This window comes from Pinus tabuliformis, chromosome 6 (genome assembly GCF_031772625.1).
Source record: "Pinus tabuliformis cultivar Carrire ecotype Pingquan chromosome 6, CPIR1, whole genome shotgun sequence".
NCBI classification, from domain to species: domain Eukaryota; kingdom Viridiplantae; phylum Streptophyta; class Pinopsida; order Pinales; family Pinaceae; genus Pinus; species Pinus tabuliformis.
Window position 1 is genome coordinate 1087517331 of NC_142292.1, and position 15250 is coordinate 1087532580.

Here is a 15250-nt window from a genome sequence, read left to right on the forward strand (position 1 = left end):
AGGAAGGAGTCAAAATCATGAGGAATGGAAGAATAAGGAGCATATTCTAGGGAAACCCTAGATGCGCCTACCTGAGAAGTTGGTATATCCTCTGCCACGGGTAAATCCATAGTCGCCGTCTGATGTGGAGGTGCAGTCCAGATGGATGCGGAGTCATACGGGTCCTCCGAGAAATCAATGAGTTCTTCGTCCACCTCAACAATCGATGAACTTTCCCTGTATCTGGAGGCTGTGTCTGACAGATGCCAATCCGCGCAGAAGATACGCCCAATGCCCCAGACGGTGATGGCACAATCGCGTTCGAGAAGATAGGCGGTGGGTTAATGGCAAGGCATGGGAGCCGCAGTCAAGCGATGGGGCTTATTCATAACATCGCGAGGGCTGTAGGTTCAAAGCGAGATACGACTTCAAAGCCATTTTCTCCTCTGCCAGAAATCATGGTGCCCCATGGTCTTTTTTAAAGATGTGAAATTTATATAGAATATGAATAGTATTATAAAGAACTAATGCATTTTTATTTATTTATTAAAATTAAATATATAAATATAAATATATATGTATATATATATTTTAAATTTTATTTGCAAATTTATTTTTAATCCCAAATTCAAATTAAAATAATCTATATTAATATGGATAAAAATTACCACTCCGTGAACAGATTAAATTACCTCTAACTTCGGATCGTGGTTCCTTTTACCTCCCAAGATTAAAGAAAATTTCTTTCATTGAGAGAGGAAGAGAGGATTGCGCAGTCACTAAACTTGTTGTTCAATGCTCTTTCTTTAACTTTCTAAACTTCTCAAAGGGAAAAAATATGAAAAGTCTTCGAATAAAAGAAGATGGGGAACCTTGTTATGTTTGCAAACCAATCACAATAAGAGGAAAATGGTGAACTTGATGTCTTAGCGCTTTAAGCCGTATTTTATTTAGGCAGAAGAACTATCTTTTAATGGATTCGGACATATGTCCCCTACCAACAATGTCTCACTGGATGCTTTCTGATCAATGATTTGTTCTTAAAGGGTACCCGGTACACTCCATAATCTAAGATTGGAAAAGTAGGTGTTTCGAATTGAAATGAACTTTAGGTGAGGTATCTTCTCTCGAGTCAGAGGTGAGAAACTAGAGCAGTGGACAGCCAAGTCTGGTGCAATTCCTTCAGTGAGAGAAGAGGGGGAAATCGGCATTTCTTGATGAGATTACTTACAGTCATGTCAAGACAGATACAAGCGCTGTGCATATCTATAGTACTCAGTCTGAGCATTGTGATTGTGATTTCTGATTCAATTGATTACGCTTGCAAGGAACATGATGTAAATAGTGTATCATACGGATTCTGCAACACATCGCTGCCTATAAAGGAGCGCGTTGAAGATCTGATAAGGCGTATGACTCTAGAAGAAAAGGTTGGACAGCTGTCGAATGGAGCATCCGATGTGCAGAGGCTGGGAATACCCAGATACGAATGGTGGTCAGAATCATTGCACGGTATTGCAAGTAATGGACCAGGCGTCAACTTCGATGGTCCCATACCCGCAGCAACTATTTTCCCCCAAATCATCCTCTCCGCAGCTTCCTTCAATTCCACTTTGTGGTTTCGCACAGCACAGGTCTGGTAAACATTCTTCCATCTTCTGCACCCCCTCAATTTAAGTCTTCGCTTCTGTTTCACACATCCATCACGGTTGCACCCGCGGATGCTTTTATTGTTTATGCTTTCTTAATGTCTTTCTGGGCTCCTGTTTTTGTGAATATCTTTCCTTTTGTCTATGTTTATTGCTCAGACTTTTTCTTTAGAGAGAAACATAGCTATATGGATATGGAAGCCTAAACAAAATTACACATAAATATTTAAGAAGTCAACTCCATAATGTTATTCGTCGAATGGGTGAGATATCGATGCATATCAATGTTCCCATATTTAAAGATGGGCCAGCAGATGCAAACTATTGACTCAAAAACTACTACACAACAGTCCCACGATTACAGGACAAAACTGTTACCCAAAACAAATGGACAGTTACAAACTCTAAATTGTCATCAATGCATGAAGTTTGAAGTTGTAAACTGTGCATCTGCACAATGAATTCTTAGTTGTTCTTACCGTATTTGAATTTTATCCTTTGATGAAGGTTTTGATAGCATGTCTAATAAGGAACCGGGGGATCCTTATTGATTGCTAACAAGACAACAATAAGCAATATGCAAGAAAATGAAGGCTTATTATGAAAAGAGACAGATAATGATATATTTTAATGACGTCCACAAGACCCAGCGGTCTAAGGGACCTAAATTCCACACCAAACAATATATCACAATCTCAAGTTTCCCTCTAAAACAGCCCTTTTGCCATGAATCTTGATAAAAAAAATTCGCCGTTTGGTGAAGCCTTGCTTCCTCAAACAGTTTGCTCAAAATGTCAACCGTTAGACCACTTTCAAACTGATTACGAATGTCCTCATAAGCCGGACATTCCATGATGAAATGCCATTCAGTTTCAACCACTCCTGCCTTACAAAAGATACAAATTCTTTCTTCCCACTCTTCCTTGGGGGTTATCCACCTACCTGTTTCGCACCTAAGATGGTGAGATCCGGTCCTCAGCTGGGCTATTAAAATCTTAGCCTTTCCCTTGATTGCGGCACTCAAATAAGTCTTTTCATCATGCGATTGTGATGGGTTGAAATTTTTGACATATAGCACTTTTTTTTCTGCCAACCTGTTTTTCCCACATGGCAGACCTGAATTTTTCAAGCACCCAATTTTTTATTTCCTCTTTAGAATTAGGACAGTCTTGCCAATTAATTCCCCATTTGCTCATCCACTTGTCATTTTGCTTCCTCCAAGTTTTCTTCCTACGCTTTAGTTCCTCTGCAGCAATCATCTTGGGCCAACGATGTGCATCCATGTTTTCCACCTTTTTTAAATAACTTAACAAACAAATGATTGTTGAAGCCTCCATCGGGAACATACCAGCCTCAACTAGTAGGATCTCATATGGGACCGTTGACTTGACTTTGAGGTTACTAATGATTAAGTGCTTTTGAATTCTTTCCAGCTGTCTCCACTTGTGATTTGACATGCTGCTCCCCCAAACTTCACATCCATAGAGGACAATTGAGGTAACCAACACTCCAAAAAGAGTTTTCTTGGTTTTCCAGTCCCATAATTCTGCTTTCCTGCATCTGTTTTGAAGAAGGTAAGAAGCTCTCCAACCCCCTTGGATCCTTTTAGTTATGCATGTCTCCCAACTGAGCCTATTGTGAAAAACAATTCCTAGGTACTTGTACTCTTCCACTATCTCCAAGGGTTTTTCCTCAAATATAAAGCTAACCTATTGCTTTTTCTGTTTCAAAGAGAAGATCATGACTTTGGTTTTGCTGGTGTTTACTTGCATCCCAACCTCCTGACAGAAGAGCTCTAAGGCCTTTAAATGTTCTCTCAAACCATGAGCAGATTTTGCAATTAGGATAAGATCGTCAGCATACAAAAGTAGCTTCACCACATAACCCGCTAGTTGAATACCCTCTCCGCCGGTGGTGTTTAGCCATTCTTCTAGCTTATCAATATATAAACCAAATAGAGTGGGGGAAAGGGGCACCCCTGCTTGACCCCAATGTCACTACCAAAGCATTCCGAGAAGCCCTCTTTAGTTCTGATTTTAGCACTGACTTTCTCATACAGTTTATGGACAACAACTCTATATTCATTTGGGATTCCAAGCTCTTCCATTCTTCTCTAGAGCTTATCCCTAGGAACAGTGTCAAAAGCTTTTTTGAAATCAACAAAGCAACAAAAGGCTTCCCCACCCTGAGTGTCCCATACTTTTTCGATGAAGTGCCTAAGAGTGATGCAATGATCAATTGTAGAGTGTCGTGGCCTAAAGCCAGCCTGCCCTTTTGCTCTTTTCCCCTTTTCTTTTGCCCAATTGCTGATTCTACATTCCATCATGCTCCCAAACAATTTTCCAAGAAGAGGATTGACCATAATAGTGCGATAATTAGACGGATTATTGATGTCTCCACTTTTGTAAAGAGGGATAGCAACACTTGTTGTCCATTCAACTGGAAAATTGTCTCGCGTGATGTTGTTGAAGATCCTTTTGATGATTGGGGCCAAGATCTCAACACCCCATTTTAAAAATTCTGCCTGTAACCCATCAATGTCTTGGGCTTTACCACTTGCTAGATTTTTTATACCACGCTTGACATCCTCCTCTGAAAATAACACAGTTGTAGAGCTGATTATGGGGGGGCTACTTTTCTCCTGTTTTCTCTCATAGAGGAGCTTTGCATATTCCAACCAATGAGTATCCAAGATATTATTCTCTATTTGCTTTCTCTTTTGTTGCAGTTCTCGCCAGAATCCTTTGGGGTTGTGCTTTCCCAAAGAGATTAATTCATTTCTCCTTGAAATCACATAATTTTCTTTTTTTTCTTTTTATCAGATTTTTATACTCTTTCCTGCTTTCATTGTCTGTCTTCTTCTCCTTAAGGGATCTTTTAGCAGCCTTGCACTCTTCATCATACCAAGGATTAGTTGGAAAAGTGTTTGAGACCCTCTTCTTAGGCCGAGATCTTTTGCACACCTTTAAGGCTTTGTGGATTAGAGGGATCAATATATTGCTGCCAATACATTCTATTTCTGCATTGTCTTCCTTGTTTTCTGTGTTGTTTTTTTCACATTGAAGGTTTTGTTCTAGAGCAGCAACAAAGAGCTCTTGGTTTTCTTTATTTATGAGGATTCTTCCATTTGCATGCACTTTCTTATGGCCTTGTTGGGTATGCCCTTCCTGTATCTCACTTGTGTGTATGCCCAACTTAATACATAGAGGCATATGGTCAGAATTCATCTCAATAGGACAGTCCTCAATACTGAACTCTAACAAATTGCAAATAGAGCTTTGAGAGCATATTACATAGTCCACCACACTTTGACCATTGTATGTTTTACATGTGATGCCACCGGATGTTGGCCAAGCTTTCATGCCATTGCAAATTACCATGTCATAGAGGCTACATAAGCCTAACAACTCAACACCGAAGTGTGACACATTCCCATTCCCATCTTGAGAAATCCTTTTCCACGTGTTCTCTTCATTCTCCTCTAACCAAAGAGGATTGTTGTCCAAATTCCCATTGCTTCCCAACTGAATACACTGATTATTTGCTGTCCTGGCATTAAAGTCGCCGATTAGAACTATATTTCCTAAACTCCTGAAAGCAACAATATCTCTTTTTAAAGCCGCATAAGGATCTTCTTTATCTAAATTTGTTTTCTTGTATAACTTTGAGTTTTTTGGGGCAAAGTAACATGCAACCAGCCTGAATGTTACATTGTTGTCTGTTATATTTAGCCATATGAATTGCTTATTTGGATCCTCTTTTTCCACTTTCACTATGTAGGAATTTACAGGGTAAGTTCCTCAGACAGAACACCAAAGGACACCGCTCACAAACAGATCACAGATCAATACACCAGTATTTTGACGTGGTTAAAACCCTCAAAGAGGGAAACAGTCCACAGCCTGAGCCAACGCGGCCACTTCAGGCAATTTATTAATAAAAGAATGAAAAATTACATATGCTTCTCTCATAGACGGATTGCCCTACAAATGACCCTCCATGCGCTTTAAATAGAAATCATGGACCAATCGGGTGTTAAGCCACGGATCAAGTGTCGGTAATACCGAGGAGAGAATGAACCGTCGGATCACTACATATCGTGACCGTCGGATTGTAAGTTACAAAATGTACAAGGCAAAGAAACACACTTTACCTAACTCTATACTAGACCAAGTTGTACTTAACTATTTCCTATGTGTCGGAATATCCTAACATCTCCCCTTAAGAACAACTTGGGATAGGATTGAAGGATTTACAAATATGACACAATAGGAGAAGGAAGGATGCACTAGAGCCTATCCCCCCTTAGTGACAACTTCCTGAACTCCAACCATAAATCGAAGTTTAGTGAACTTCGCCTCTGTGAGAGCCTTTGTAAAGATGTCTGCAACTTGATCATCTGTTGAACAATATTGCACTTCAAAAACATGGTCGTGAATGAGCTTTCTCATGAAGTGCATGTGCAGTTCAATGTGTTTGTTGCGCTGATGTTGGACTGGATCTTTGCATAGCTGAATGGCACTTTGATTATCACACCAAAGTGTAGTCGGATGTTGCTGCTGAAAGCCAAACTCTGACAGGATCTGACGAAGCCACAAGGCTTCCTTACTAGCTTCTACAGCACCACGATATTCTGCTTCTGCTGAAGAAAGAGAAATGGCACCTTGTTTCTTGCAAGCCCATGTAATAGGTCATGAACCAAGAGTGAACACATAACCTGCAGTAGACTTCCGATCATCAGGGTCACCAGCCCAATCGGAATCAGTGAAACCAACCAATAGAGGAGATGCTTCGGCACTGTAATGAATCCCAAACTGAACTGTACCTCGAACATAACGAAGTATTCTTTTAGCTGCTTTCCAATGACTTTCACGTGGGTTTTGCATAAACCAAGCAACAAGGCCAACAACAAAGGAAAGGTCAGGACGAGTATGGGTTAGATACAAAAGTTTTCCTACAAGTTGACGGTATAAGGTAGCATCAACTTCAGGAGAAGTACAAGTGACTGAAAGTTTGACTCCAGACTGAAAGGGAGAAGGGGCTGGCTTACAGTCTTCCATGTGAAAGTGGCGTAGAATATCACAGGCATACTTGGACTGAGAAAGGGAAATACCTTCCTTGAATTGCAAGACTTGAAGACCGAGAAAATAATGTAAGTGTCCTAAGTCTGTCATTTCAAACTTCCTTTTAAGGCTAGACTTCATGGCTTATAAGGTTGGGATCGCTACCAGTCAGGATAAGATCATCAACATAAAGAACAAGAATGATAAGAGACTTGCCCACTTTCTTGGTGTAGACAGTATTGTCAGAATGACACCTAGAGAAGCCAGATTCTAAAAGAAAGTTATCCATTTTGGCATACCAAGCTCGAGGAGCTTGCTTGAGACCATAAAGGGATTTCTTAAGCCGACATACAAGGCTGGATTCTGTTTGTATAAAGCCAATAGGTTGTTCCATATAGATTTCTTCATGCAAGTCCCCATGCAAGAAGGCGGATTTAACATCCATCAGATGGACTTCCCATTTGAAAGAGGCAGCAAGGGAAAGAACAAGGCGGATAGAGTTCATTTTGGCAACAGGGGAGAAGGTTTCAGTATAGTCAATGCCTTCAACTTGTGCAAAACCCCTAGCAACAAGACGAGCTTTATGTTTATCAACTTTCCCATCTGGTCCATACTTCGTTCTGTAAACCCATTTGCATCTAACAAGTTTTCGTCCCTTTGGTAGAGGAACAAGATCCCATGTATCATTTGCCAATAATGAATGATATTCTTCATTCATAGCTGCTTCCCAATCTGGATGGCCTGAAGCTTTTGCAAAGGTGTCAGGATCATAATTCACTGAAGCTTGAGCCAGTAAAGAAGAGGCTCTCTCGAACTGAGAATGTGTACATCGCTGAACTGTAGGACCACCGGCAAGATCACCTGCTGCATCCCGAGTAGCACGGACCCATTTTGGAAGCTGAGGAGCTGAAGGAGGATCCTGAGAAGGTGGGGGAGGATTTTCATCCTCGCTTTCATCATCTGAAGAAGAAATATTTTCAAAAGTAGAAGAGATAGGGAGAGGTGGCACATCCGCTGAACTAGGCTCGCAGGCCGATATATTTTCATCAAACTTTACATCTCTTCTAATGATAACATTTTTGGACTTAAGTGGAATAAGTCTATATCCTTTGACATCTTCAGAATATCCAACAAAAATACATTTTTCACTCTTAGGTTCTAAAGCTTTATGTTTCTCATCTGGAATATGGGCCCATGCTTCACTTCCAAAAACACGAAAGTGAATTACATCTGGTTTGATTGAGCTCCATGCTTCTTCTGGAGTGATATTCTTTAAAACCTTAGTAGGAGTGCGATTTATTATGTAATTTGCACAGTTAATTGCTTCTGCCCAATAATTAAGACTAAGTCCTTTAGATTGAAGCATACAATTAGCCATTTCCTTTAAGGTGCGATTCTTCCTTTCAGCTACACCATTTTGTTGTGGAGTATATGGAACAGTATGTTGCATTTGAATTCCATTCTCAGTGCAAAAGTTGATGAATGTGTTTTTAACATATTCTCCGCCATTATCAGATCTTAGCTTAAGAATTTGATGTCCAGATTGTTTTTCAACAAAGGCCTTAAAGGCCAAGAACATGTTAAATACTTCACTCTTGAGTTTTAAGAAGTATACCCAAGTGTGTCTGGAGAAATCATCAATGAAAGTTAAGAAATACTTGTAGCCAAAGAATGAAGCAACTGGAAGTGGACCACATAAATCACTATGCACGAGATGTAAAGGGGCTGAGGCGTGCCAAGAGGCACGTTTTTCAAAACTGTCCCGATGATGTTTTCCGAGTACACATCCGGAACAAACACCATCTCTGCAAGATACCATTGGAAGACCTGTCACCATATTTTCTTTACATAAATTCTGAAGAGAGCAATAGTTTAAGTGACCAAATCGCTCATGCCAAAGTTTGCTCACTTCATCATTATGAGCAACAAATACTGAGGGAAGATTTGATGACCCAAAGTTGTGAAACTTATACAACCTTGTAGAATCATCAGCAATGCCAGTAGCTAAAATCTGTCTAGGATCTCTTAGGTCCTTAATTACAACATCGTGAGGTGAAAATTCAACGATTTTACCTTCACCTGAATGGGTTATCTGATATACAGATAGAAGGTTGCAGGATAAGGTTGGAACACATAATACATCATTAAACTGACCATTGTCTAGATGAACAATTCCAGTCCCTACAACACTAAGAGATCTATCATCACCAACATATATATTTTTGGTGTTACAATCATTTAAAGAAGAAAACATGGCTTTGTTTTTGGCCATGTGATAAGAAGCTCCAGAATCAATGAGCCACTCATGAGAATGAGAAGAAGAAGATACATTTAGTGCATAGCCAGACCGAGATGCTTGACAACCACATGTAGAAAGTGCTATTCCTGAAGATGAAGTTGAAGTTGAAGATTGCTCCAAATGGATGTTATGCTTCTTCACTGCTGCTTCCAAGGCTTCCATCTTCTTAAAGCATTTGGATTCTAAGTGGCCATCTCGATTACAAAAGTTGCAATGTCTATCAGTCTTCTTCCCTTTGTTTTTATTTGTCTTATCATTTTGTTGAAATGATTTTTCATTTTGAGGCCGAAATTGCTTAGGACCCTTGTTTGGTTTTGGACCATTCTTTTTAGGATACAACTTCTTAGGATTCTTTGGATTTGGTTGCTGCTGGGCGGCTAACGCTTTCTTAGAAGAGTTTCCAAGATGAAGAAGACCAAGGTGTAAGAGTTTTTCTTGTTCTCTTATTAAAGAATCACAAAAGGAATCAAAGGAAGGGGACTTGTAGGTTGTCCTTGAGAAATGAAGACTTCTCTTGTAGAATGGAAGGTGGAAACAAACACAGAATAGGCTGGTCCCAACTTAGCAAGAATGGAGTAGATAAGGCTACTATCTTCTTTCTTAACCTTAACACCTTCCAAGAGAAGTCTAAGGGTCTTGAATTTGGACAAAAAATCTTCAATGCAAGAAAAATTATTGGGGTCCAATGTAAGCAATTCATTTTCAAGTTGATAGGCTTTAAGTTCATTTTTAATTCCAAAGACTTTAGTAATTTGTTGCAGTGTTTCATCAGGAGTATCAAGTTCTGCAATATGGAATCTAAGATCTGGAGAAATAGACATCCCTATCAACCCACGTGCTTGGTCTTGCCTATTTTCCCATTTAGCTGCCTTATCTTCATCTTTCGGTTTGGTCTCTTGGCCTGTGGCTATTCTGTAAAGACCTTTACTTCTAAATAAATCCACAATGTAGGACCACCATTGGAAGTAGTTAGTGCTATCAAGAATGACTTGGCATGGACTTTCCATTTTTAACAGAAACTGAAGCTGTATATGCTGAAACTAAGTGTACCAATGGAAAGATCTCGAAAAATTAGGCCGTTTAAAAAAAACGGTTCTGAAAACGGCTTCCGGATGAAAAATTTATGGCTTTTTGAAAAAAATTTGATGAAGTCGCCGACGAAGTGCGGGAATGTGCGGAAATAAAAAATCCGCCCCCACAAAATGGAGATTTGAACCCAAGACCTCTACTCTCATAAATTAGCTTTGCACCAAGTGAGCTATACAAAAAGTTTGAGAGAGAGAGAGAGAGAGGGGGGTTGATGCTTTGGGTTGCGTGCTTGCTTTGAAAAAACTCTTTTTTCCTACAAAACAAAAAACACAAAACCCAACATGGACATACAAAAAAAACGAACCTTGCGGCTCGAAGTTAGCTTTAGCCGGAAACTAAATATTTTCAAAAACGAACCTTGCGGCTCGAAGTTAGCTTTAGCCAGAAACTAAATATTTTCCTCAATGTTTCTGATTTTCCGAGATCACACTAAGGCGCAGCGGAAAAGAGCATACGCATGAGAAAAATCCTTCCTTTCTGTTTCTAATTTGCCCAGATCGCACAGAGTCGCAGGGCAAAGAGCATACGCAAAAATGAAAGGTATAGATCTGGTAATAAAAAAGCTAAATAAATCGAAACCAAAATAAACAGAGAGAAAATAACTGTAAACTGCAAATAAACACTGTATACCTCCAGATCTTAAAAATGACGCAGCTAGGGCTACCGGAAACCTTTTCGCGTGAAACGAAAGGGGTTCCTCACTGGAACAGATGCTCCCAACACAACAGAGCAGTCCTCTCGGCCCGAAAGCAGTCAGAAATAGTAGATCTAGGAAACGGCAGTCGGATGCAGTTCTACCGGCTTCAGATTTGGATCACCAACGGATGCGGCCCTCAAATAGCTCTGATACCATGTAGGAATTTACAGGGTAAGTTCCACTCAGACAGAACATCAAAGGACACCGCTCACAAACAGATCACAGATCAATACAGCAGTATTTTGACGTGGTTAAAACCGTTAAAGAGGGAAACAGTCCACGGCCTGAGCCAACGCGACCACTTCAGGCAATTTATTAATAAAAGAATGAAAATTTACATATGCTTCTCTCATAGACGGATTGCCCTACAAATGACCCTCCATGCGCTTTAAATAGAAATCATGGACCAATCGGGTGTTAAGCCACGGATCAAGTGTCGGTAATACCGAGGAGAGAATGAATCGTCGGATCACTACATATCGTGACCGTCGGATTGTAAGTTACAAAATGTACAAGGTAAAGAAACACACTTTACCTAACTCTATACCTAACTCTATACTAGACCAAGTTGTACTTAACTATTTCCTATGTGTCGGAATATCCTAACACACTATTCCACTCCATATTTCTCTTATTAGAACGGTGATCCCTCCATGCTCTTTCCCCGTGCTAATCTCTTCGTTCCACACTAAAATTTTTAGTGTATCCTTCGAATTTTGAAACCCTGCAACCGTCATGCTCATGAGTTTCAATAAGTATAATGATGTCTTTCCCTTCTGCTATGGGCCCCAATCCCAGTCCTCTCCTCCATGGGTAACCTCTACAATTCCAACTCACCATGTTTAGATGCTCCCGGGGGGCCCCAAATCCCTATTTTTGATTTGTTAAGCGCTCGCTGACCTGGGCTTTCCCATTTTTCAGCCACACCCATTTTCCTACATCTCTTGCTGATTTCACTTTCTCCCATTCTCTCCTTCGCTCGTCTTGTTGTTCAAGTGTCAAGTCATCATCTAGGTAAATATGAGTGCCTCTAAGTAGCCCTCTATTCTTTAGGATATCCATCTTGTCTTCGATACTTTTTAGTGAAACTCTAACATGCCTATCCCTTCCATTTTCTGTCTTCCTACCAATCTTATTTGCTTGTTGAATATAACCTGTCCAGTTCAACTTGTCCTTGAGAAAATCCCTTGCCAAAATATTTGTTCTTTCTTTTTTTCCATAATCTTTCAGGCCTTTGATGATGACATTTGTGGCTTTGTCTTGCCTATCTTTTTCTTCTCTTATTTGCCTCTTGATTTGTCTCTTCATGGTTTCTTTTTGCTCAACCAATGGTTCCTTTACCACTTGAGCCCAAGATTTAGCTTCTTCTATTTGTTGCTTTAATTTGATTTCTCTCATTTCCATGGTTGCAATTGTTGATTGAATCTCTTCCATCTGATTTGCTCTGTTGTTTTTCCCTGTCTCTTTGTATTTTCCTTCTACTGCCTTCATTTGCTCTAACTCTTGTTTCAGCGTGGTCAACTCTTGCTGCCCTCTTTCCAAATTGTTTTGTAGGCTTATTACCTGCTCTTTGAGAACCTTGTTTCATTGACTTCCAAAATTTCTTTTAATTTGACAACTTCATGTTGCCCCTTTAGCTCAATATACTCAATTCTTTTTTTCATGCTCATGAGTTCACTTACATAGAGCTCCGACGACCACAACAACAGAGTGGTTGTGGGGCTGTATGTGTCCTTACTACTCTCTTCTCTATTTGCTGAAGTATCTTCACTTTCATTTTGCTTTGTCCTGGGTTCCTTTTGTTTTGATAAGACCTCTTTATGCTTGCTAATATCCCCATCTTGGTCTGTCTTCTCTTCTACTAACAAATGCATTTTGGCCGTGAAATTTGTACTGTTTTTCACTGTTTTTGGTAAGATCCAAGTGAGTTTTTTTCTCTGTGACTGTCTCAGTTTTTTGTTCTGCCTGCGTCATAAAATCCCCTTGTACTGTTTTGCATTCACAAAGATCACTCTCTTATGCCAAATGCATTGGCTTGAGAAAACTCTGGGAGAAAGGGATTCCAGTTCCCACTTATACTCTTTGCAATAGTGTTGTAGTATGGCTCCTTGTTAATTTTAGGTATATTCTATGCTTAGAGCAATTTATTTCAATTTTCACAGTTAGCTCCATATCTTTTCCAGATTAGCAACCACATCAACATTAAAGTAAATTGCAGATAGAACATAAACATAAATCGCAGAAGACAAGCCAAGACAAGAGGACACAAGATGTGGCGCTAGTCAAGGACAAACCCCAATGTGGGGAAACCCTTGATCAATTCTTCTTATATGTTCTTCAATAGTTCAGCAGAGAGAGAGAGAGAGAGATAGTATGTTTACAACAGAAGTCAACACTTTGACTTATTTAGATAAGAGCATAGATCATCTTTAAGAAGATGATACATGAGATCAGTTGAAGACATGCTGCTTCAACTAATTCTCCAAGGTGACTCCTTCACCTATCGTTGTGCTGCATTTTGTCATCATGCTGCACCTCACCGTGCTGCATCATGTAACATCCATCATCACTATGCTGCATCTCATCACGCTTCATTAATCATGACTGTACCCATCACTGTACTGCATTATGTGCCATTGCTACACCATGTTGCCATCCTGACTTATGTGTTGGTTGCAGCTTGCTTGCTTGTTGTCCCTAGCATGCTTGTTGTTGCATGCTAGTTGTCCCTTGCATGCTAGCTGTAACCAGTGTTTTACGAAACGGCCGTTTCGTTCCGAGTTATTAAAAAAAATTTTGAAACGGCCTTTGACCCGGCTCGGTTGACCGGGTCAGCTATGACCCGGCCGAGTCAGCCAATGACTCGGCCGGGTCATAGCTGACCCGGTCAACCCGGCCGGGTCCCGTCAAAAAACGGCCGAGTCATAGCAGACCGGCTGGGCAGCGATTTAACCAAAAGAAAAATACTTTTTTGCTGATTTGGAGCTGAGTTAGTTAGGGTTTGTGGACATGAAAAGGTTATTGTGATTTGTTAAATGCATTTGGGGTCCATTTCCCCCTCCCAAACTCTATTTAAGACAGCCAAATGCTCTCATTTCACTCACAGCAGTCTTATGCATTTGAGTGAGAGTCTTCTTTGAGAGTTAGTGAGCAGTTCTTGAGCTTGTTTTGGAGCAGCAGTGAGGAGTCTTGGAGGAGCATTGTAGCTGGAGTGAGGAGCTTCTTGGGCAGCCATTTGGAGCAGCATTGAGGAGCTGATTTTTGGAGCAAGTTTGAGGAGGCAGTTTGTGCCTGGAGGTATTTTTTTCCCCCTCTATAAATCTGTTTTTACTTATTAAATTTTAGGTGCATATAAAGATAGCTTAGAGAGTGTTTTTAGTCAAATAAATGAACATTGAATCAATTTTTTTTTTTTTTTTTCATTTTCAGATTGTTTTCCTAGTCAAAAAATGGCACCTAGAGCAAAAGATGCTGCTTGGGCATATGTTGAAATGGTTGATGATGAGATGTGTTGCAAGTTTTGCCATAGGAAAATTAAGTCAGGTCCTGGGGGGATTCATAGGCTGAAACAACACTTGGCAGGGATTAAAGGCAATATTACTGCATGTAAATCCCCCGAAATTGGGGAGATTAGAAAGACTTTGTTGGAAAGCTTTGAAAAATTTCAAGAAGAAAAGACTAGGCAAAAAGAGATACAGGCTGAAATTGGGAGGAAGAGGGAGATACAAAGAATGATGGCTGCCAACCCCCACTATGAGTTTGAGGGTTCTTCCTCTATCCCTCAAACTGATGCATCAAACCCTTTCCGTTATGTTCCTCCCTCTTTTGCTTCTGTTCAAGATAAGGGAAAGGGTAGAATGAAGGGTGATGGGACTATCAAAAGTTTTTTCACTCACTCAGGCTCCTCTCCATCAGATGCACATGGTCCTGAAGTTAGTAAAGGTCTTTCTCAGCCCACTTTAGATGACCATTGGAAGAAAGAATTGAGGGAGACTGCTTGTGACTACATAGCTAGATGGTGGTATGATGCTGATATCCCCTTTAATGCTGCTCGTTCACCATATTATGAGCCTATGTTTGAGGCCATACATGCTGCTGGAAAAGGCTTCAAAGGCCCTACTATGCAAGAGCTAAGGGGGTTTCGTTTGCAGAAAGAAATTACATCAATTAATGAGTATTTGCAAGATTTCAAGGAATCATGGGCAAGAACAGGGTGTACCATCATGTCAGATGGATGGACTGATCAAAGAAACCGTACCATCATAAACTTTCTTGTCTTCTGCCCACAGGGAACCATGTTTTTAAAATCAGTTGATGCATCTGATAAGGTAAAAGATGGCCACTTGTTGTTTCAGCTATTGGATGAGGTTATTCAGGGTGTGGGGGTGGCTAATGTTGTTCAAATCATCACAGACAATGCCTCTAACTATGTTCTTGCTGGTAGACTGTTAGAGGAAAAACACAAGACCATCTT

At 40.2% G+C, this 15250-nt stretch overlaps 1 protein-coding gene across 3 annotated transcripts in view; it reads left to right on the forward strand.

The window, feature by feature from the left end:
- Positions 1-872: 872 nt before the first annotated feature.
- The window catches only part of LOC149262699 (putative beta-D-xylosidase 6), a 144461-nt gene continuing 130083 nt past the window's right edge, over positions 873-15250 (forward strand). Inside the window, exon 1 of one of the 3 annotated variants that reach the window (XM_089425071.1) lies at positions 873-1613. In XM_089425071.1, coding sequence (XP_089281197.1) covers positions 1197-1613 — 417 coding nt within the window. In that variant the 5' untranslated portion in view covers positions 873-1196. Of the gene's footprint in view, positions 1619-15250 lie in introns of all 3 variants that reach the window. The other 2 variants (XM_089425074.1, XM_089425075.1) reach the window with 2 other exon arrangements.